General features: G+C 40.6%; 1 protein-coding gene across 9 annotated transcripts in view; it reads right to left on the reverse strand.

Moving 5' to 3' along the window:
- Positions 1–24,274, reverse strand: part of pcdh15b (protocadherin-related 15b) — a 1,538,224-nt gene that overhangs the window by 314,660 nt on the left and 1,199,290 nt on the right. For all 9 annotated transcript variants that reach the window (XM_087999065.1, XM_087999066.1, XM_087999064.1 and 6 more), the window contains 2 exons: positions 19,547–19,626; positions 6,149–6,242 (listed from right to left, as the gene is read on the reverse strand). In XM_087999065.1, the coding sequence (XP_087855191.1) occupies positions 6,149–6,242; positions 19,547–19,626 (174 nt within the window). The remainder of the gene's footprint in view (positions 1–6,148; positions 6,243–19,546; positions 19,627–24,274) is intronic.

The following is a 24,274-nucleotide window of genomic DNA, read 5'->3' on the forward strand; positions in this document are numbered from 1 at the left end:
CCCATTCAATTGATTAATGAGTTATCCATTTACCAACCAATGAAAGATTTCTGAAAACACAGTAAACAGATGATGCTGCCTGGCCAAACTGGCCATTAACAGGTCGAGGCAGCGGGCCGTGGAGTGGGTCGTTAGGGCCGACTGCCTGCCCCTCTTCCGCGGTTATGTTAGAGCCCGGGTGTCCTTGGAGAAGGAGCACGCGGTGTCCACCAACACCCTGGAGTTGTTCAGGGAGAGGTGGGCGCCGCAGGGAGTGGAGTGCATCATTTCTCCCTCCAATTCTATTTTGATTTAGTCCCTACCCTCCCCTTCACTGTTTTGATCACACAGCACTGCCCTTTGATGTGAAGGGCAGTGCTTGTCACTGGCCACCTGGGTGTTTTCCTATCTTCCTGGTGGTGGAAATTGAATAAAGATTCGTGCACTTTGTGTCTCTCACTGTGTCTCACACCTGCACACACACACCATGGGTGCTGGGGATAAAATAAGCACTACCGCACTTAGGTGGTAATGTGGGGGTTAAAAAGAAGAAAAAAAAGAAAAAAGAAAAAAAAAAAGATTGGTGCACTTTGTGTCTTTCACTGTGTCTCACACCTGCACACACACACCATGGGTGCTGGGGACAAAATAAGCACTACCACACTTAGGTGGTAGTGTGGGGGTTAAAGGGAAAAAAAACCCAAAAGTTAAGGGCAGTGTTTGTCACTGGCCACCCGGGTGTTTGCCTAATTTGAGTGTATGTGCAAAAAAAAAAAAAAATAAATAAAATAAAATAAATAAATAAATAAAAATAATAATAAAAAAAAAGATGATGCTGCCTGGCCAAACTGGCCATTAACAGGTCGAGGCAGCGGGCCGTGGAGTGGGTCGTTAGGGCCGACTGCCTGCCCCTCTTCCGCGGTTATGTTCGAGCCCGGGTGTCCTTAGAGAAGGAGCACGCGGTGTCCACCAACACCCTGGAGTTGTTCAGGGGGAGGTGGGTGCCGCAGGGAGTGGAGTGCATCATTTCTCCCTCCAACTCTATTTTGGTTTAGTCCCTACCCTCCCCTTCACTGTTTTGATCACACAGCACTGCCCTTTGATGTGAAGGGCAGTGTTTGTCACTGGCCACCCGGGTGTTTTCCTTTCTTCCTGGTGGCGGAATTTGAATAAAGATTCGTGCACTTTGTGTAAAAAAAAAACAAAAAAAAGAGAGAAAAAAATAAACAGATGATGCTAGGGAGGGCAGGTCTGAAGACCTCCTCGTGGGTCTGCTCCTGGGCCTGGCCAAACTGGCCATTAACAGGTCCAGGCAGCGGGCCATGGAGGGAGTCGTTAGGGCCGACTGCCTGCCCCTCTTCCACGGTTACGTTAGAGCCCGGGTGTCCTTGGAGAAGGAGCACGCGGTGTCCACCAACACCCTGGAGTTGTTCAGGGAGAGGTGGGCGCTGCATGGAGTGGAGTGCATCATTTCCCCCTCCAACTCTATTTTGATTTAGTCCCTACCCTCCCCTTCACTGTTTTGATCACACAGCACTGCCCTTTGATGTGAAGGGCAGTGCTTGTCATTGGCCACTCGGGTGTTTTCCTATCTTCCTGGTGGTGGAAATTGAATAAAGATTCGTGCACTTTGTGTCTCTCACTGTGTCTCACACCTGCACACACACACCATGGGTGCTGGGGATAAAATAAGCACTACCGCACTTAGGTGGTAGTGTGGGGGTTAAAAAGAAGAAAAAAAAGAAAAAAGAAAAAAAAAAAGATTGGTGCACTTTGTGTCTTTCACTGTGTCTCACACCTGCACACACACACCATGGGTGCTGGGGACAAAATAAGCACTACCACACTTAGGTGGTAGTGTGGGGGTTAAAGGGAAAAAAAACCCAAAAGTTAAGGGCAGTGTTTGTCACTGGCCACCCGGGTGTTTGCCTAATTTGAGTGTATGTGCAAAAAAAAAAAATAAAATAAAATAAAATAAATAAATAAATAAAAATAATAATAAAAAAAAAGATGATGCTGCCTGGCCAAACTGGCCATTAACAGGTCGAGGCAGCGGGCCGTGGAGTGGGTCGTTAGGGCCGACTGCCTGCCCCTCTTCCGCGGTTATGTTCGAGCCCGGGTGTCCTTAGAGAAGGAGCACGCGGTGTCCACCAACACCCTGGAGTTGTTCAGGGGGAGGTGGGCGCCGCAGGGAGTGGAGTGCATCATTTCTCCCTCCAACTCTATTTTGGTTTAGTCCCTACCCTCCCCTTCACTGTTTTGATCACACAGCACTGCCCTTTGATGTGAAGGGCAGTGCTTGTCATTGGCCACTCGGGTGTTTTCCTATCTTCCTGGTGGTGGAAATTGAATAAAGATTCGTGCACTTTGTGTCTCTCACTGTGTCTCACACCTGCACACACACACATGGGTGCTGGGGAAAAAATAAGCACTACTGCAGTTAGGCGGTAGTGTGGGGGTTAAAAGAAGAAACAAAAATAAATAAACAGTAGTATTCTATTTTGATTTAGTAAAGAACAAAAATAAACAGATGATGCTTGTGATGCGTAGCTGCATACATTGAGACAAATATACAATATACAGAGTAATCTAGAGATGAGATGTCTGAAAATCTGGGAGAAAATAGTTGACAGGGTGATTGATTGCTCTCTATAACACCCAGAAATCTAGGTTAGAAATATAAAAGTTAATGTCACATCTGTGGAAAGGAAATTTTTTACAACAAGTTACAGAACCACATATGAAAAGATTACCCTTGCATAGCTCATCATTATAAAGTTTTCATTCAACATTATGGTCCTTTGAATGGTTATGTTGTACCATCATGGAGTGGCACAGCAGACAACTAAACTGTAGCCTATATTTGAAATGCTCACACTAAAATATTAATAGGCATGTACTAAAGCCATCAAGAACTCTTTAGATTCATGCTGATTTACTAGCACAGAATGAGCTACAAATTGGACCTCTCCCTTCTAGCAAAGCTTTGCAGGTCTGGTAACATTTGTAGAGAGGGAAGAACGTTAACATTTCGAGATCAAAGTGGCTTTTCTTTGGAATTTATAGACTTGTTGCTCCTTTCAACCAACAATTGACAGCCAAGCCTTCAACAATCTCAGCCTCAGGCTTTCAATATACTCCTTAAACCTTCACACCTCTGCCTGTCTGAGTAAAACACTGGCCGCTCACATTTCCTTTGAACTTTCCCCTGTTATCTTAAATGTATGCTCTCTATTATTATATATTTCAACTCTGGGCTCTGCCAACCATATCTATGCCTCTCATAATTTTATAAAGTTCTATCAGGTCTTCCCTCAGCCCCTGCTGTTTCACAGAAAACAATCCTAGTGTGTCCAGCCAATTATTATAGCTCATACACTGTAATCTAGGCAGCATCCTGGGAATGCTCTTTTCTGCAACCTCTCCAAAGCCTCCATATCATTTCTGAAATGTGGCATCCAGAATTAGAATGCTCTAAGTGTGGCCTGATTGAAGTTTTCTGAGGGTGCAACATCACTTCCTGACTCTTCCTGATGCAATTGGGCTCTTCCTGATGAGTAAAGATAATTTTCTTCTTCTCAAAGTGTGTTCTAATTAAGTTAATAGAGGATGATATTCATAAAGAAAGATATTTCTTTATGAGGAATGAACAAAAGAATGGGTTTTGCCTACTTTGTTAATTTGAAACAGGCACAATGTGTGTATACGCTCCTTTTGTTTGAAAAGAACATGACCCTGTTTATTAGTAGAAATAGATTCTAGCACATACAGGTGTGCCACACTGCAAGCCTAACTGAACCTTAAACAGGTTGTCAGTGTACCACCCAGGTCATTCTGGATTATTTAGCAAATGTTGTAAAATGACAAAGTCACATCTTACAAAACTAGCATGTTGATAGCAGATTTGGCAGCATCTGTGGAGAGAAATCATAATTGAAAAATGTGTTGCTGGAAAAGCGCAGCAGGTCAGGCAGCATCCAAGGAGCAGGAGAATTGACGTTTTGGGCATAAGCCCTTCTTCAGGAATCGCTTATGCCCGAAACGTCGATTCTCCTGGTCCTTGGATGCTGCCTGACCTGCTGCGCTTTTCCAGCAATGCATTTTTCAGCTCTGATTCTCCAGCATCTGCAGTCCTCACTTTCTCCTAGAGAAATCATAGTGAACGTTTTGGATCCAGTGACCCTTCTTCAGATTCACGTGCCTAATACATAACCTCAAACCCCATGCATATCTCCAATGTATCAAATGTAGAAGATACATTTGTGATATTTGGATTTGTCACTAAATGTAAGATTGTTGTTAAACACATTCATTGGCTTTATCTTGTACTAAGATTCACCCTTGAAATGAAGCAGTCAGTCCTTAACATCTTAGTTAAGTAATCAGCCAGGGTGTTCTCTACTATTATAAAACAAAGAACTGTGGATACTGGTGATTTGAAACAAACCAAAACAAAATTACTGGAGAACCTCAGGAAGTCTGGTAGGACAACTGAAGAAGAAATAGAGTTAACACTAATTCTCTTTTCGTTTCACAGGTGCTGCTGGATCTGCCGCGTTTTTCTAGCAGTTTCTGTTCTTGTTTGCTTGTTTGTTCTCAACTATTGTTTACATTCACTGGTCAATATACTGATTCTTATAATTCCATGCATAAAATTAACCTTATCAGCAATCTTATAACAAGGATCTGAGTCATTTGTTCAATATGCAAGCTTGATTCTGAAATAGGAGGCATCAAAGCCATCCCATGGCATAATGGCTATCCCAACCAGGTAATTTATCACCAGGTAACATGTAATTTCATGAACAGGCCAAGCCTACTAAGGTTACCTCTGTCAGACTTGAAAAAATTCCTAGTCTGCATCAGATTACACTGCAAAACTAATTTATCTCACAAAATTGAGGAACAGATGAAGGGTATGGACACCATATGTCCTAAAGACACATTTATAACAGGCAAGGTACTGTTGATAGCCAAATCAGCAGGAGCTTCCAAAACCTAAAACAGTTTTGATATTTGATGTGATTGAGATTGGACAGCATTTGCTAAACAATCAAGACTTTGCTTAGAGTTATGCTGATAGCCAATTTAACATTTCCGGTCAGGCTGGCCTTCTGGCATGTTTGCAGTGTGACATGATTGTGTACACTGGAAGCTGCATATATTAATACACAGGGCCCTATTCTTTGCAAATAGAAAGAACATGTACACACATTGTTCTTGTCCAACTTAACAAAATATCTGTCAGTCCATTCTCAGGATACATCCTCAGGGTCATCTCCCCATCTAATCAGATTCCACCTACCAACCAGTAGACAAACAGGAAGCTAGAAGAACACAGCAAGCCAGGCAGCATCAGGAGATGGAAAAGTTGATGTTTTGGGTGTAACCCTTCTTCAAGACTGGGGTAGGTGTACGGGGAGCTGTAGATGAAGGTGGGGGGAGCAGGGAAAGGAATCGGGGCATGGGGAAGGAGGTTATTTGAAACCTCCTTCAACTCAGTGTTGAGTCCTCCAGGCTATAGGCTGCCCAGCACACTTGTTTTATAGAGTAAAAATGTTGTTAGTCTCGTATTATTGCAAATGTCCTGATGAAAGCAAGACAAAATGCTTTGATGAAATGTGCAGTTTTATTTAGCATTATTCAACTGACAAGTTGAACAGAACCTGCAGAAGAGGGATTCAACACCATACAAAATGCTAGTGATATATTTTTTAGGTGAGGCAGTGTAAGGAATGTACAAGGTAAATTGATTGAGATTATATTTTATTCCTCTTGTACCACTGGACAAAAGCATAGTTTAGACCACAAGACCAAAGCTCACTTGCCTGACCTGTACTCATATACAGCAGGATCCAAAAATCTGGTAGAGTTGAATTTGACCATTTGTCCTATCTAAGGTAGAAATCTGTACTTGGTGTGGCACAAAGTCATAGTAGAATGGAAGAGAATAGAACAAAACAGACAAAAAAAGCTTCCCAATCATGAATTGAGTTCTATACATTTGGAGAATCAAAAATATTCCAATTAAGTTAGTAATGACAATTAATCAACACATAAAACTTCCAAACATTAATGTCAAATTATCAATTCCAGTGTAAAGGAAAAGGACAAAACAACTGCAAACAGTAGAAAAAAAACTACAAATCAAAGAATTTACTTGACTTACCGAATCAGGCTTGCCATCAGATGCTGTGACAATAAGAATGTATCGATCCGTACTTTCTCTGTCCAAAGATTTTTCTAAGACTAGGAGTCCACTGCTAGAAAAGAATGGAATTATAAAAAAAAAGTTGAAAAAACTCTGCTGCAGACCCTTTTTTAAAAAAATATATTGCTCCAGAAAAGTGGAAAACACATCATTTTATATGGTACTAGAAATATCGAAAGGTCTGAAAGTGGATAAATTGCCTGGACCAGGTGGGCTACACCTCAGAGTTCTGAAAGAGATAGCTGAAGAGATTGTGGAGGCTTTAGTGATCTTTCAGGTATCACTGGAGTCAGGAGGGTCCCAGAGGACTGGAAAATCGTTAATGTAACTCCCCACCCCCCACCATTTAAGAAGGGAGTAAGGAAAAGACAGGAAATTATAGGCCGATTAGCCTGCCCTCAGTTGTTGGTACAATTTTGGAGTCTGTTGTGAAGGATGAAATCTCTGAATACTTGGAAATGCATGGTAAAATAGGGCAAAGTCAGCATGGTTTCATCAAGGGTAGGCCATGCCTGACAAATCTGTTAGATTTATTTTAGGAGGTAATGGACAGGTTAGACCATGGACAGTTAATAGATGTTATCTATCTGGACTTCCAGAAGGCTTTTGATAAGGTGCTGTACAGGAAGCTATTGAGTAAGATAAGGCCCATTGTATTAGAGGCCAGGTTTTAGTGTGGATAGAAGATTGGCTGTCTGGCTGAAGGCAGACAATGGGGTTAAAAGGGTTCATCTCAGGATGGAAGCTGGTGACTAGTGGTGTTCTGCAAAGGTTAGTGTTAGGTCAACTTTTTACTTTGTATATTAATGATCTGGATGAAGAAACTGAGGGCATTCTGGCTAAGTTTGCAGATAATACAAAGATAGGTGGAGGGACAGATAGTATTGATGAGGCAGGGAGGCTGCAGAAATACTTAGGCAGGTTAGGAGAGTGGACAAAAAGGGGGCAGATGAAGTACAACGTGGGCAAGTGTGAGATCATGCACTTTGGTAGGAAGAATAGAAGCATGGACTATTTTCTAAATGGGGACAAAATTCAGAAATCTGAAGTGCAAAGGGAGTTGAGAGTACAAGTCCAGGTTTCTCTTAAGGTAAACTTGCATGTTGAATTGGTAGTTAGGAAGGCAAATACAATGTTGTCATTGTTATGAAGATGAAAGCCCCCCCCCCCCACTATTTTAAACTAGTAACACAGAAAAAAATTACCCCATGCGGTTATCTGTGAAAGTTCGAGAGGCCAAGAACTATCCCAAAGTTCATTATTTAAAGTAAAAATTAACAACTTTATTTCTTCAAGTATAACAGAGAATAATTACCAAACAACTATTTACAACTCCTTCCCCTAACCTATCTTTTACTTTCCCTTCTACAATACTAGTCTGATAAAACCCCTAATTAAGATTTACTAAAATGTTCAAATTTTAAAACCAGCCAGCTGTCGAATATTCTATTTATAGATTTGCTCTCCAGGTTGGTGTTGATGTTTTTACCCTGCGCAAAGTCCTTCTCTAGACAGGTAACTCTCAGACAGTTCTGACTAGTAGCCTACACCTTTGGTCTTTTGGCAGTTCTCCCCCCACTGTTCAATTTTTCCTAGGCTTATACCCCCAAAGCATCGGATTGTGTCATTGGCTTTTAATATTGTCAACATACTAAATTCAAACTTGATGGGAGTTTGGTATTTTTTGGGGTAGTATTTAAACTGATTGGCCGAATTCAAATTTGTTTTTTTTGTCTCCAGGCAACCAGATACTCCGCTGGACCAAAAAGTTACATTGTATTTTATTCAGAATACTTGGCGCTGTCAGGTTGTTCTGCTAGCTTTTAATTTTCTTAAAGGTACAGTATACCCATATCTTCATAACAGCATTCAGCTCAAGAGGACTGGAATATAAAAGCAGTGAGATACTTCTGAGATTGAATAAGGCTCTGGTCAGATTACATTTAGAATGCTTTGTTCAATTTTGGGCACCATACCTCAGGAAGGACATATTAGCCCTGGAATAGGTCCAGACAAGGGTCACAAGAATGATCCCAGGAATGAAAGGCTTAACATAGGAGGAACGTTTGAGGACTCTGGGACTATACTCGATGGAGTTTAGAAGGATGAAGAGGGATCTGACTGAAAATTACAGAATACTGAATGGCCTGGGCAGAGTGGATGTTGGGAAGATATTTCCGATGGCAGGAGAGATGAGGACACGAGGGCGCAGCCTTAGAATAAAGACCCTTTGGAATTGAGATAAAGTGAAACTTATTTAGCCAGAGTGTAGTGACTCTGTGGAATTTATGGCCATAGAAGACTGTAGAGGCCAGGCCATTGAGTATATTTAAAATAGGGATAGATAAGTTCTAGATTACCAAAGGGTTCAAAGGTTACGGGGAGAAAGCGGGAAAATGGGATTGAAAAACTGATCAGCTATGCAGAGCAGACTCAATGGACTAAATGGCTTAATTTCTGCTCCTCTATCTTATGGTCTTATATTGTGACACCATGGGGGCAATATTCTAAACAGTTAGACTGACAGTTAGCATCCTTTGTAAGCAAATCAAGATTCCAATGTGACATGGTGCCAGGCAAGTGGCATCTCAAAACTGCTTGGAAAGAAATTGGAGGTGGAGGAGATGATTCTGTAGTTGCATCTATGGAGGAAACAACAGAAAGTTGGAAAGTGTAGCTGGGATAGAAATAAGAATTGGAAATTAAATTTAAGATTTAAGGGCGGCACACTGGCTCAGTGGTTAGCACTGCTGCCTCACAGCACCAGGATCCCAGGTACCATTCCAGCCTTGGGCGACTGTCTGTGTGGAGTTTGCACACTCTCCCTGTGTCTGTTTGGATTTCCTCCGGGTGCTCCGGTTTCCTCTCACAATCCAAAGATGTGCAGGTCGGGTGAATTGGTTATGTTGAATTGCCCATAGTGTTAGGTGCATTAGTCAGAGGGAAGCGGGTCTGGGTGGGTTGCTCTTCAAAGGGTCGGTATTGACTTGTTGGGCCAAAGGGCCTGTTTCCACACTGCTGAAAATTATAATCTCTGAATCATTATCTGAGTCACATGTAAACTAGAAAAATTAACGAAAACAGTTTAGAAAAATGAAATTGTGGATGAAGGAGTCAGGTCACAGGTTGAGGCTGTGTTACAAATAAGTATTCTTCATCCTTGCAAACATTGCATAAGAAACTATTGAAGGATTTGGAGGTTTAAATTACAAATGGAGATTACATGGTGGCCATGACATACATATGCCTGGTGTGGGAGTAATGTATGTACTCCCTTATTGTAGTTGTAAGTGAAAACTTGAGATGTTCATGTAGCAAAGGCAGTCGGGTTTTCATGGGAATTTTAAATTCTATATACATTAGGATAGAACTATGTGTGGAGTGAGGACTGCAGATGTTGGAGATCAGAATCGAGAGTGTGGTGCTGGAAAAGCACAGCAGGTCAGGCAGCATCTGAGGAGCAGGAGAATCAACGTATCGGGCATAAGCCCTTCATCAGGAATTAGTTGGATGTCAGAGTGGCCATGAACTACTGTATGTATTCCTGACAGCTTTCTTCAACAACATATCACAGATCCAGTCAAAGGACAGGATGGATAATGGGACATATTTAATAAGACTCCAGTGGTGTGTGAATATTTTATTTAATAGTGATCATAATCAGATTAATGGAATATTTGGAAGAGAGAAACCCATATCACCTTCTAAGATTTAAGTAAGACTAATTCCAGACTTCAAACTGAGGCTGAGACTCATAGGCTCATAGAGTTATATGGCACGGAAATAGATCCTTCAGTTCAGCTCGTCCATGCCAACCAGACATCCCAACCTGACCTAGTCCCATTTGCCAGCATTTGGTCCATATCTGTCTAAAACTTTCTGATTCATATACCCATCCAGATGCCTTTTAAATGTTGCAATTGTACCAGCCTCCAACACTTTCTCTGGCAGCTCATTCCATTCTCGCACCACACTTTGTCTGAAAAAAATTACGCTTCAGGTCCTTTTTAAATATTCCCCTTATCACGTTAAATCTATGTCCTCTAGATTTGGACTCCCCCATCTGGGGAAAAACGATCTTGGTTATCCACCCTATCCTTGTCCATCTGCAAGGTCACCCCTCAGCCTCTGACTCATCAGGGGGAAAAATAAAACACCCCAGACTAATCAGCCACTCCCTACAGTTCAAACCTCCCAGTATTGGCAACATCATTGTAAATCCTTTTTGTTTAATAACATCTTTCTTATAGAAGGACAATCGGAATTGTATGCAGTATTCCACAGTGAACACAGCAAAATGACAAAAGATGAGTGCAAAGTGTTTGAAGAATAATTTAATGTAATACAGGATCAGTTTATACCCATAGGGTCAGGAATTCTACTTCCCAAACAAACAATCATAGTTCATTGATTAAGTAAGAGGCATAAAACTCAAAGGAAAATATTTAGCACTGATCGAGTAACTGGGAGAGTTAATACCAATAAAAGGAGACAAAATAGATGGGAAGAGCTAGACAAAGGAGTATGAAAAGCAATTTGCAATTTTAGCAAAAGCAACACAAGGTATTTTTGCAATTAGACTAGGAAAACAAAGATGATCAGAAAGAATGAGGGCCTCTTGGAAATTGCTAACAGTGGTATTGTCAATGAAAACAAAGGATTAGCAGACATGTTTAACCATAAATTTGCAGCAGTATTTATGGTAAAGACAGAGAATAACTTAGCAATTGAACAGATGTGGGAACAAATCAAAATTAACTTAGAAAAAACAGTAAAGATAAAAGCATGGCATTAAAGAGATATAAATGCCCAACGTTAGATATCTTCCAAGATTTGAAAGGAAGTAGATGACAACATTGCAAATTGTAATCTCCCGACTATCTTTTGTTCAGGAACCGTTTCTTAGGATGGGAAAATGGTGTACGTCACTTCATTATTTAGGAAAGGTGAGAATGGGAAGCACAGAATTATAGACCAGTTATCATATGCTTGTTTTTAAATATTCATGTAGGGCATGGGAGTGATGCTGGAATAGTTACCATTTACTGTATTGCCCGAATTATCTTTGAGGTAGTGGGAACAAAATTCTTCCTGAACTGCTGCAGTTCATGATGTGTATGTACAGCATTATCAGTAAGGGTATTTCAGGATGCCAACACAGCGATTGTGAAGGAATGGTAATGTAGTTCTTAGTCAACATGGAGTACGATGTTAGGGATTTACATGAACTTTCCATTGTTAGGGGCAGAATTAATGAAAACCTTAAACATTTTTCAGCTGCTTTGAGAGAGCCAGCAGATGTGGCAGGTCATACTTGATGTACCTGACTGATATTTGAAGGGATGATTGAAATACTGGAAAAGGGGAATGCCAGTGGATATCAATTAACCATTGGATAGAGTCCAGCGTCAAAGACTGCAGGCTAAAGTCAAAGTGATGGAATTAAATGTAAATTATTTACCTAGCTAGGATGTTGGTTGAGGACATAAGACAGAAAATTTGATTGCAATGCTGTAGAAATGAATGCCAAGGTTGGTGTCTAAAGATGTGCTATACTGTCAACGACAGTTACACATTCCTTTTAGGAACAAAAAACAAGGTTAATCAACTGTAGTTAACCAAATAGGTTAAACATTGCATTGGATTAAAGTGTCTTATAAAGATGCCAGAATAAATGATAAACATGAGGATTAGAAGCATGTTGGAATCCAGAAAACAATGATAAATTTACTTAGAAAGAAAGGGAAAAGGGAGCATGGATGCAAGCTAGCAAGAAATATAAAAGCAAATGCTTCTTTAGGTGTGTGGGCAGAAGAAGGTTAGCTATGACAAATGTGGGCCCATTGCAAGTAGAGGCAGGGGAATTGTTAGCAGAGAAGTGGGGGGAAATAGCATAGAAATAAACAATTACTTTGTGTTTGTCTTTACAGAAGCAAGTACAGAAGTGTGTGTTTCCAAAGGACCTGTGTCCTTGTCCATGAATCATGAAAAGTTAGCATGCAATATGTTGGCCTTCATAGCCAGTGGAGTGGAGTACAGATTGAGCCTTATGAGACTACACTTGGAGCACTGTGTACATAATAATCCTTATTATTTTATTACTCAGAGCTGATAGAGTGAGTGGAGGGGAATCTATTTCTCAGGAGCAGCGTCTACAAATTTGACATAAATCTTTCAGGATTAAGGTTAAGAAACACCTCTACATGCAAAGGGTGTTAGGGGTATGAGACTTTTCTGCAGCGAGAGTTCTTGTTATATGATTTATTATTTAACTGATGTTGGTCTCCTCACTAAGGAAGGACATACTCACCATAGAGGAAGTGCAACAGAGGTTCAATGAATTAATCCCTGGGATGGTGAGATTGTCTTGTAAAAGGAGGTTGAGGAAACTGAGAAAGCATTTTCTAGAGTTTCATAGAATGATCTTATTTACATGGACAAAATTCTTATGCAGTGTGAATGGGTGGATATTAACAGGATGTTCCCCAGATGGAGAGTTTAAACCAAGTCTCAGATGAAGAGGTAGGTAATTTGAGATTGAAATGAGGAGGCATTTTCCACTAAAAGGGTGGTAACTCTTTGAAATTTTAAAACCCAGAGAGCTGCGAATACTCAATCATTGATCATGCTCGCAATAGGAATTAAGGGACTTCTGGCGTCCAATAGCATCAAGGATAGCATGGGGAAAGTGACATTGAGGTTAATGATCTAATTGAAAGATAGAGGAGGATTTACAAATTGAATTGACTACTCTTGGTCCTATATTCCTAATGCTGGCCTGAATATCTAGAAGAGTGGAATTTAAGCATGTAGAAAATATGCCACAGTTGTATAAACTCTGGTTATGTCACATTTATGAAATCATGTCTGTACACAAGATTAAATTATATGGAAACCTACAGACTATTTTTCAAAATTTCTTCTAAGCTGCTTGATCTGTTATATAAGATATTGGGATCTGAAAAGGTTAATGCTGAAGGATAAATTAAGCACTGTCCAATCTGATGAGGTCCGATGGCCTTTGGTGGGAGAACAGTAATGAATCTTGAAGGGGACACACCTACCATCTCGGTGTCCCTCACAGACATTGTAACAATGCCTACCATATCAATATCTTGGACCTGATTGCTACTTTACAATTATTTACAATGTTTAAGACCAAAAACCTTTTCTCATTAGACTACATAATGCATCTCCTCACATAACAAACCCATCAGGCTGTGGAGATTTCAAACTAAAAAGGAACAAATCTACCTCATGGTGACACAAGAGTCTGGATGACATTATCTTCCAGCAGTTCGCAACTTACTGTGCATGGTACCATGCACAAGAAGTCCCCTTGGGGTATAGGAGAATGGTTAATAAGTTTGTAGATGGCACTAAAATTGGTGGTGGAATGGACAGTTAAGAAGATTATCTCAGAGTACAACAGGACCTTGATCAGATGGGTCAATAGACCGAGGAGTGGCAGATAGAGTTTAATTTAGGTAGATGTGAGGTGTTGTATTTTGGTAAGGCAAATCAAACAGGACTTAAACAGTAAATGGTAGGGCCCTGGGGAGTGTTAATGAACAAAGAGACTTAGGGGTGCAGGTGCATGGTTCCTTGGAAGTGGAGTGGCAGATAGTGAAGAAGGTGGTGAAGAAGGCATTTGGCATGCTTGCCTTCATTGGTCAGAACATTAAGTGTAGGAGTTGGAGTGTCATGCTGCAGCTGTTATGATGTACAAAGCAGTACATAAAAGGAAGTGAGAGGCCATTATTTCTTTTAGAATAGAAAATCATGGTCTGAGGCTTATACAATTTTCCAAATCAGAAGCAAAACTTTGATTTCCTTATATACAGATAAAACTACAAGTTGACGATCTTAATAATTTTGACAACTACATCATTCCGAATTCAGTTTGCCTAAGTTTGATTCTGAGATTCGATCTCAATTGGATTCCTAATTTTACATCAACGAAGAAGGTAACTGCTTGAGATTTTTCTTTTAAACAGTGGAGGCATGGAAGGATGTTGTGGAACTTGAAAAGGTTCAGAAAAGATTTACAACGATGTTGTCAGGTTTGGAGGATTTGAGCTATAGGGAGAAGCTGTATCAGCTAGAGTTGTTTTCCCTGGAATATTGGAGGCTGAGTGAGGGGTGACCTTATAGATGTTTATAAAATCATGAGGGGCATGGATAGGATAAATTGACAAGATATTTTCCCTGGAGTGGAGGAGTCCAGAACTAGAGGGTTAGAGTCACAGAGTCATTGACATGTACAGCATGGAAACAGACCCTAAAGTCCAACCTGTTCATGCTGACCAGATATCCCAACCCAATCTAATCCCACCTGCCAGCATCCGGCCCAAATCCCTCTAAACCCTTTCTATTCATATACCCATCCAGACGCCTTTTAAATGTTGCAATTTTACCAGCCTCCACCACTTCTTCTGGCAGCCCATTCCACATACGTACCACCATCTGCATGAAAAGGTTGTCCCTTAGGTCTCTTTTATATATTTCGCCTCTCACCCTAAACCTATGCCCTCTAGTTCTGGACTCCCCCACACCAGGGAAGAGACTTTGTCTATTTACCCTATCCATGCACCTCATATTTTGTAAACCTCTGTCAGGTCACCATTCAGCCTCCGATACTCCAGGGAAAACAGCCCCACCCTATTCAACCTCTCCCTATAGCTCAAATCCTCCAACCCTGGCAACGCCATTGTAATTCTTTTCTGAACCCTTTCAAGTTTCACAACATCTTTCCGATAGGAAGGAAACCAGACTTGCATGCAATATTCTAAAAGTGGCCTAATCAATGTACTATACAGCCGCAACATGACCTCCCTTCTCCTGTACTCAATACTCTGACCAATAAAGGAAAGCATACCAAATGCCTTCTTCACTATCCTATCTACCTGCAACTCCACTTTCAAGGAGCTATGAACCTGCACTCCAAGGTCTCCTTGTTCAGCAACACTCCCCAGGACCTTACTATTAAGTGTATAAGTCCTGCTAAGATTTGCTGTCCCAAAATGCAGCTCCTCATATTTTTCCAAATTAAATTCCATCTGCCACTTCTCAGGCAATTGGCTCATCTGATCAAGATCCCATTGCAATCTGAGGTAACCTTCTTTACTGTCCACTACACCTCCAATTTTGGTGTCATCTGCAAACTTACTAGCTATACCTCTGATGCTCACATCCAAATCATTTCTATAAATAGGTTTAGGGTGAGAGGGGAAAACATTTAAAGGGGACCTGAGGGGCAACATTTTCATGCGTGTATGGAATGAGCTGCCAGAGGAAGTGGTGGAGGCTGGGACAATTGAAGCATTTAATAGGCATCTTTACCCAAGGGATGGGTATACAAATAGGAAGGGTTTAGAGGAATATGGGCCAAATGCTGGCAAATGGGACTAGATTAGATAAGAATCCCTACAGTGTGGAAACAGACCCTTCAGCCCAACAAGTACACACCAACCCTCCAAAGAGTAATCCACCCAGACCCATTCCCCTACCCTATATTTACCCCTGACTAATGCAACTAACACTATGGGCAATTTAGCATGGCCAATACACCTGACCAGTACATCTTTGGATTGTGTGAGGAAACCAGAGCGCCCGATGGAAACCCACACAGACAGGGGGAGAATGTACAAATTTCACACAGACAGTCGCCCTGGTGGGAATTGAAACCGGGTCCCTGGTGCTATGAAACAGCAGTGCTAACCACTGAGCCATCATTCACCCTACATTAGATTAGGATATCTGGTCGGCTTGGACAAGTTGGACCAAAGGGTCTGTTTCTGTGTTGTACATCTCTATGACTCGACATGAATCCAAAACTATTACCCTAAAGCGAATTCCAAGGGAAAAGAAATCTACCACTATCTTTCATGGTATTGTCCCAGCTTTTGCTGTTGAATTTGCAAAGAGACTGAGCCACCCATGGTATAATGTGGAAATGATGCAGCAATCTCAGGAGATGAAAAGTTGTGCAAGTAATTGTCCAGACGTTTACTGTAAGAATTGCATCACTGTCTGGTTCACCATTGTTATGCATTGAATGATATGAAGTTATGTATTTGTATGAAGGATATGAATTAGCATGCATTAAATCAAATTATATTAAATCAAAGAATGTTTTAAAAGTTGTGATAAGTGTTAATTACTGCCAATAAACATATTTGATATTAAATATTAACTTTATAAAGAAGTGAGTCATCTTATTCACTCTAAAAATGTCTCCTTTTTATTATTTACATTCAACTTTTTTTACTCCAATCTTTTGTTCCTTCTCTTTGTTTTTCCTTCTGTACCTATGATACCTATGATCAATAAGAGACAATCTAACCACTGTCCCCTTGACCTTCAGTGGTGTCACAATCAATGAATTTCCCACTGTCAATATCCTGGAGGTTATTATTGACTAAAAACTCAACTGGACTCACCACATAAACACAATGGCTACAGAGGCTAGGAATTCAGTGGTGAGTAACACACCTCCCGACTTTCAAAGTTGTCCACCATCAACAAGGCACAAATCAGGAGTGTGATGGAATACTCCCTGTTTGCCTGGATGAGTACAGCTCCAACAACACTCAAGAAGCTTGACACCATCCAAGACAAAGTAGCCTGTTTGATTGGCACTACACACACAAGCATCCACTTCCTCCACCACCTATACTCAGTAGCAGCAGTATGTCCTGTCTACAAGATGCACTGCAGAAATTCACCAAAGATCCTCAGACAACACTTTTCAAACCTGTGACCACTTCAATCCAGAAGGGCAGCAGAAATGTAGGAACACCACCACCTTCAAGCTCCCCTCAAGCCACCCACCATCCTGACTTCGAAAAATATCACCATTCCTTCACTGTTGCTGGGTCAAAATCCTGGAATTTCCTCCCTAATGATATTTTAGGTCAGCCTGCAGGTGGACTGCAGCGATTCAAGAAGGCAGCTCATCACCACCTTCTCAAGGGCGACTAGGGACAGGCAATAAATGCTGACCAGCTAGCGACACCCAGATCCCATACATTAACATTAAAGAAAAACTCTTTTTGACATTGAATTCACCAAAATGCATTTACACTTCCTTAATTCTTTGACATTATGTCATTTATTGTACAATCCTTCGATGCGATTGGTTAAGACGACACTTGGCTGATTACCCTGTTAATTCAGGATCATGCTGCCCATATTTCCTTTCTGTCACATCATCTGGTCATTTCAACTATTTTTAAGAAAAGAAATATAAACTCTAATTCTACAAGGGCACATCAAGGGCAGACACACTATTAAAGTAAAATCTGGCCTATTGTTTCCCCTTCCTACTTTTCAATGATAATTCACTTAACAAATTAAATGAGAATGAAAATCATTAATATTGTGATATTTTATTTAGTTTATTGTATCTACTCTTCAGTCTAAGAAAGACGATGGACACAGAATGAACACTCCATTTTAGATAGTATGGCTTCATAGGGTGCATCTTTGTTGATAGGTGAACACCTCAATCCTTGCAAGGCAGGTTCTGCCACAGATGCTGTACACGTTGCTGCAAAATAGCAACATGGATTATTTTCAGCATTAGAGTTTGTTGCCAAGCTGGTGTTCTGTCATTTTACTTTGCTGTCACCCTTTTGTACTACAATCCATGTTTAGGACCTTCATGTCAAGCTTGCAAGCACTCTTAAAGTGGAGCATTGGGCATCCTACCAGCTGCCTGCCTCTGGCTGCCTCACCACAAAGAAAGTCGTCAGCTAGCCAATTGACTTTCAATCTGTGGACATGCCCATGGGAACAAAACTACCTTTGTCCGATGGTTACCCTATGAGGGGAGGTTGAGCCGCCTGGAACTGAACTTGCTACAATTTAGAAGAATAAGAGGGAATCTTCCAAACACACATAAAATTATGAAAGGGATAGAAAAGATAGAGGCAGACATGTTATTTCCACAGATAGTGAGACCAGGACTAGGAGACATGGTCTCAAGATTAGATTTAGGACAGAGATGAGGAAGAACTGCTTTTCCCAGAGAGTAGTGAATCGATGGAATTCTCTGCACAAGGAAGCAATTGAGGCAGCTTCATTAAATATATTCAAGACACAGTTGGATGGGCTTTTGCATGGTAGGGGAAATAAAAGTTATGGGGATAATGTAGGTAGGAGGAAATGAGACGATGGATAGATCAGCCATGATTTTAATGAATAGCAGAACATGCTCAAATGGCTAAATGGTCTACTCCTGCTTCTATTACTATGAAACTGTGAAATTATGAAACTTGGGAACTTGGTCTTTGAAAGGTAATTAATCATCAAATGTACAAAACGGATTGCTCAGCAATCTTCCACCCACAGAGGTGCCATAGCGTAATTTCTTCCTGGATTAACTTGTTAGACTTTTGATTGGTGAAAACATGGTGTATGTTGTTGATGCTTCACCTGGCATCAAAGTACCTTTGAAGTCTCAAAGAATTGATTGTAAAACAGCTGTCTGCTTTACTAAGTAATAAAAGAAGAGTCAAAGAGATGATCAAAAAGAAATGAAAGCAAACCCAACACAGAGACATATAATGTGAGCTGTGGGCTTATGGTGGGAGTGACATGGCATCTGATCCTTTCCTGGAAGGTTGGACAAATGGAAGTGTTTTTACCCAAGACGGGTGACAAGGGAATCAACTAATTTAGCATGGTGTCTGACCAACACGATCAGTGGGAACTACAAAACTCGGGAATAGATGAAGAAGAAAGGGGCTGACTTTGATTCAGCAATATGGCACCATGGACCCTGTAAATGGCCACAATTGCATAACATTTATGGAATTCATCAACATATTACATATTGCTCAACAGTGCTCTTAAAGTTATCATCTGAATATCTGAATCTGTAAAAATGAACACTTTAGCAGGGCTGTAGACATTCAGAATCATACATTTTAAAAAATAACACTGTTGTCTCCCAAAGGCTTCGTACATCAAATTCTTATTACTTAATAGAAAGAAACATATTGCCAATGCCTGCATATCACAGATTTCCTGTTGTGCTTGCTCATAAAAATTATTCAACGAGTTATACAATCATAGGCAAAAGGAAGAGTAATTGTAGGGCACTCAATCCATTGAGCCTGTTCCATCATTCAATGAGATCATGGCTGATCTGATGTTACCCTCAACTCGAAATTCCCGCATACCCCCAATAATCTTAAATCCCCTTTGTCATCAAAAATCTTTCTACCTCTACTTCAAACATATTTAAAAACGCTGCACCAAAACTGCCTTTTGAAGAAAGAATGGCATTTCAAAGATTGTTAAACCTCTGAGAGAGAAAACATACTTCAAATATTATCTATCTCCTCTTACTTTTGAGTAATTTTGAAAACGTGCTGTGGATCTCCATTTTGAATGTGATAGGTGATTGGATCCTTCTCACGATCTGTTGCCTAAAAATATAGAAAAGGATGCTTAGTTATAATACACAGTTAAAGAAAGTCAAACATAACATATTAGTTTGGGATTTCTAACATATTTAAAATAGATTCTCCCCTGCTTACAGTAATATATGTTACAGACTTATGCTAACAGCTATGATAGTTAAACTGATTTTTCAATCGTGGAATATTGCACATCATTGTCACATGTGTTTTTTTTGGGGGGACAACAATTATTAGCTTCCTAAGTGTTATTGATCATGTAATTGAACACTGGCAGAAAAATGAGCCACCAGTCATCACAAAAAACATTCTAAATAGTTACTTAATAGAACTACAAAGAAAAAAGTTTTGTACAAAGGCTCTAAGAAGAATCTCTCAAACCACAGATTTACACTTACGTAATAAAGAAATTGCACATGTAAGAATTAAGCATTTATTTATTTATGTACCTTGTGTAATATAATTTGAGTTAAACAATCTTCTGATAATTTCACCAAATACATAATTAGGGCTATTAAATGAAAACTTCAACGTTAATCCATAATCAAGTGCTTCTGGCAAGGATCACCATTTACATTGACGCTAAGGAAATCAATGACTAGCAGTTTCCAATTTTCAATTAAAAGATTCAAAGAAAATTCAGGACTGCAAGCTTGTGATTTTCTAACCACAATCGTTGTTTGGAATACTAGATGAGATGGTTTTGGGATGAAAGCTTGCTCAGGCTTATGAGTCTCCTGTATTCCTGATGAAGGGCTTTTGCCCGAAACGTCGATTTTACTGCTCTTCGGATGCTGCCTGAACTGCTGTGCTTTTCCAGCACCACTAATCCAGAATCTGGTTTCCAGCATCTGCAGTCATTGTTTTTACCTTATGAGTCTATAGTGCTAGTGCTCTTGCGTCTAGGCTGTTTTCAAGTCCCATTTGCTCGGGAAGTGTGTTATAACACCTCTGAACAGGTTGGTTAACCTGTTTCAACTGCTGGGAGCTTTAGTGGCGTTTTGGGCCAGAAGGCATGGATTCAAATGCCATCTGACTCAGATGTGTATCATAGCATGTCCGAACAGGTGGATAAAAATATGTACTAAGAGCTCCGATACCAAATAAAATTAGTGCAAAAACGTATATTGAGTATGGCTGACTGTCAAATCTCCCTAAAGTAACTAATACAACTGTCGGGGTCACTTCTGGTACACTGGTCCCCTCCTCTGGCTCAGATGGATTCAAGTTCAAGTTCTACCTGCTGTTCTACAGAACTGTTTCAAATATTAAAAAAAAGGGGTGGCACCCATCAACAACAAAAGCTGCAATGTGGCAACCAGTGCAAAGCATAGTTCACCAAATAGCCTTAAAGACTTTGGTAATCCATTTTCAGGTGATTATGCAGAGAACAATTCCTTAACCCAGTCAGAAAGCCTGACAAGTAGACAACATGCTTTTCTAGACATGCCTGGGTTCAGAAGCCACATTAGTTACAATTTCAGTAGCAAATAGTAGGAAAATATGAAGGAAAACTTAGCATGTTGCCCACCCAGGAGAATTTACTATTTCCCTCTATTACTATGGAGCCTCCTACAATCAATAATTATCTGAAACATGTGCAATGAAGGAACAAAACACAACAATTTTCTTCCCCCAACACGAAGAGCCTTTGCAATACAACAAAATTTGAGGTAGAGTCATAAAGATATATAGCATGGAAACAGACCCTTCAGTACAACTCATCCATACTGATCAGATATCTGAAATTAATGTGGTCTCATTTATCAGCATTTGGCCTATTTCCCTCCAAACCCTTACTATTCGTATACCCATCCAGAGGCCTTTTAAATGTTGTGATTGTACAGCCTCCACCACTTCCTCTGGCAGCTCATTCCATACATGCACCACCCACTGTGTGAAAAAATTTCCCCTCAGGTCCCTTTTAAAGTTTTCCCCTCTCACCCTAAACCTATGCCCACTAGTTCTGGACTCCCCCCAACCCAGGAAAGAAAACCATGTTTTCTTTCACTATCCATACCCCTCATGATTTTATAAACCTCTATAAAGGTATTTTTACTACATAGCAAGACCCCTCCCATTCACTAGTTGAATGTCAATGGGATAGAAGGATGCTTAAAGGCCTCCAGATGACAAGGCAATCTTTGACTATTCCCATATGAAAAATTTTATGAAAGTTGCGAGTTATTGTCATCAGCAATCACTCCAAATGAGTTTTAATGTCCACCGAGGAAATTCTGGGTCACTGGTCATGGGTTCTGTGGGTCTTTACATAGCTGATGAGCCCAATCCTGGATCGAAATCTCTGACCACACAATTTGGCAGGTATTTTTAGGAGATGGCAAACATTCCAGGTTCCGGGATTGAGTTAGATTTTGGTTTTCGGACTGCAAATAGGTGAGTCTGCTGGATGCAGTTTTCCAGTCAGGTCGGTGACAAATCAGACTATTTTGAGGATATCTTTTCTTGGTCCTTCCCAACGTGGGGTGAGCAGAGTGAATTATGAAGAGGATTGCTCAGTTGTGAAGAAAACAGCTGAAACACTCTCCTGTTCCTATGCCAAACGAGAGACGTAACTTCATTGCCTACATGCTAGTTCACCCACTACTACCCTGTTTATCTGATTTGAAGAAATCCACTCGCAGAAACACAACTGCATCAAATTCCAATTCTCTTTTTATTGCACTGAAGCATTGATAACTGAGCAGTTTTAAATTTGTTCTCCTGTATCTAGATCTAAAGTCACAAATGGTTCTACTTTGTGACTCTACAATCTACATAGCCTTCAGCTATATTCTCACTTCAAGCAAAAAACTGGACATTACATCCTTTGAATTAGAAAGTGCACACTCTCTCCTTTCTTTTTTTGTACATTTACATTTCGGAACATCTCACTTTGAGTCATTCGAGTAAGGGGGAAAGAAGGAGAGAACAAAAAAAGTAGTTGCAGCAGGGGAGAGTAGGGATAGACAAATATATAATGTTTCCTGCAGCTGACTGCACAAACTCTCAAAGTCATACTGGTTTCCTGTTTTCGGGATATCTCTTGCAATTGGAGTGGTATGATTCAATTCACATGGCCAACAGTGTTATAGATAAGACTGAGAAAGGTTTTCTGAAGGCATATGGGGAGATCAGAGCTAAATTAAAAAGCAGAACAACAAAGATAATAATTTTTGTACTTGAGGCCACAAGCAAATTAGCATAGGATAAGATCAGATCATCAAGTCTGTCGATCAAAGAGTTTTGAGGGGAAATAGGTTTCAATCCACAGGCTACTGGGAAAAGGGGAGGTGTACTGTGCAAATGTCTTTACCTGATCAGTGCTGAGAAGAGAAATTGATGAACAGCAATTTCTGACAAGCCAAATGAATTATCTTAGTAAAGACTGTGGACGGGAGCCTTTGACCTGCCTCTCTGGATATTCTTGACACATACAGCACCAATTAGTTTTGCCTGCTTGCATCTGTGTTGTGTTGTACAAATAGATATTAACAGGAAAGATATAATGACATTGGAGAGACATGGCTGCAGGGGGACGAGGGCTGGGAACTGAACACCCAGAAGTACTTGGAAAGTACTTTTTACTTGGAAAACCATAGTTTGATTAGGGATAGTCAGCATGGCTTTGTGAGGGGCAGGTCATGCCTCACAAACCTTACTGAATTCTTTGAGGATGTGACAAAATGCATTAATGAAGGTAGAGCAGTTGATGTGGTGTACATGGATTTTAGCAAGGCGTTTGATAAGGTACTCCATGGTAGGCTCATTCAGAAAGTAAGGAGGCATGGGATACAGAGAAATCTGGCTGTCTGGATACAGAATTGGCTGGCCCATTGGAGACAGAGAGTGGTAGTAGATGGAAAGTATTCAGCCTGGAGCTCGGTGACCAGTGGTGTTCCACAGGGATATGTTGTGGGACCTCATGCTCGTTGTGATTTTTGTAAATGACTTGGATGAATAAGCGGAAGGGTGGGCTAGTAAGTTTGCCGATGACACTAAGATTGGTGGAGTTATGGATAGTGTGGAGGGCTGTTAGAGGTTGCAGTGAGACATTGACAGGATGCAGAACTGGGCTGATATGTAGCAGATGAGTTCAACCTGGAAAAGCGCAAACTAATTCATTTCGGAAGGTTGAATTTGAATGCAGATTACAGGGTTAAAGGCAGGATTCTTGGCAGTATGGAGGAAGAGAGGGATCTTGGGATCCATGTCCATAGATCCCACAAAGTTGCTACCCAAGTTGACAGGGTTGTTAAGAAGATGTTAGGCATGTTGGCTTTCATTAGCAGAGGGATTGAGTTTAAGAGCCCCGAGGTTAACCTGCAGCTGTATAGAGCCCTGGTTAGCCTACATTTGGGATATTGTGTTCAATTTGGTTGCTTCATTATAAGAAGGATGTAGAAGCTTTAGAGAGGGTGTAGAGAAGATGTACCGGAATGGTGCCTGGACTGGAGGGCATGTCTTATGAAGAAAGATTGAGGGAACTAGGGCTTTTCTCATTGGACTGAAGAAGGATGAGAGGTGATTTATCAGAGGTAAACAAGATGATGAGAGGCGTAGACAGAGACCTTTTCCAGGGCAGAAATGGCTTTCACAAGGGGGCAGAAATGGCTGTCACAAGGGGGCATAATTTTAAGGTAATTGGAGGAAGGTT

Source organism: Chiloscyllium plagiosum, unplaced genomic scaffold, assembly GCF_037043375.1.
Source record: "Chiloscyllium plagiosum isolate Xiang-an unplaced genomic scaffold, Cpla_swu_hap1 HiC_scaffold_22, whole genome shotgun sequence".
NCBI classification, from domain to species: Eukaryota; Metazoa; Chordata; class Chondrichthyes; order Orectolobiformes; family Hemiscylliidae; genus Chiloscyllium; species Chiloscyllium plagiosum.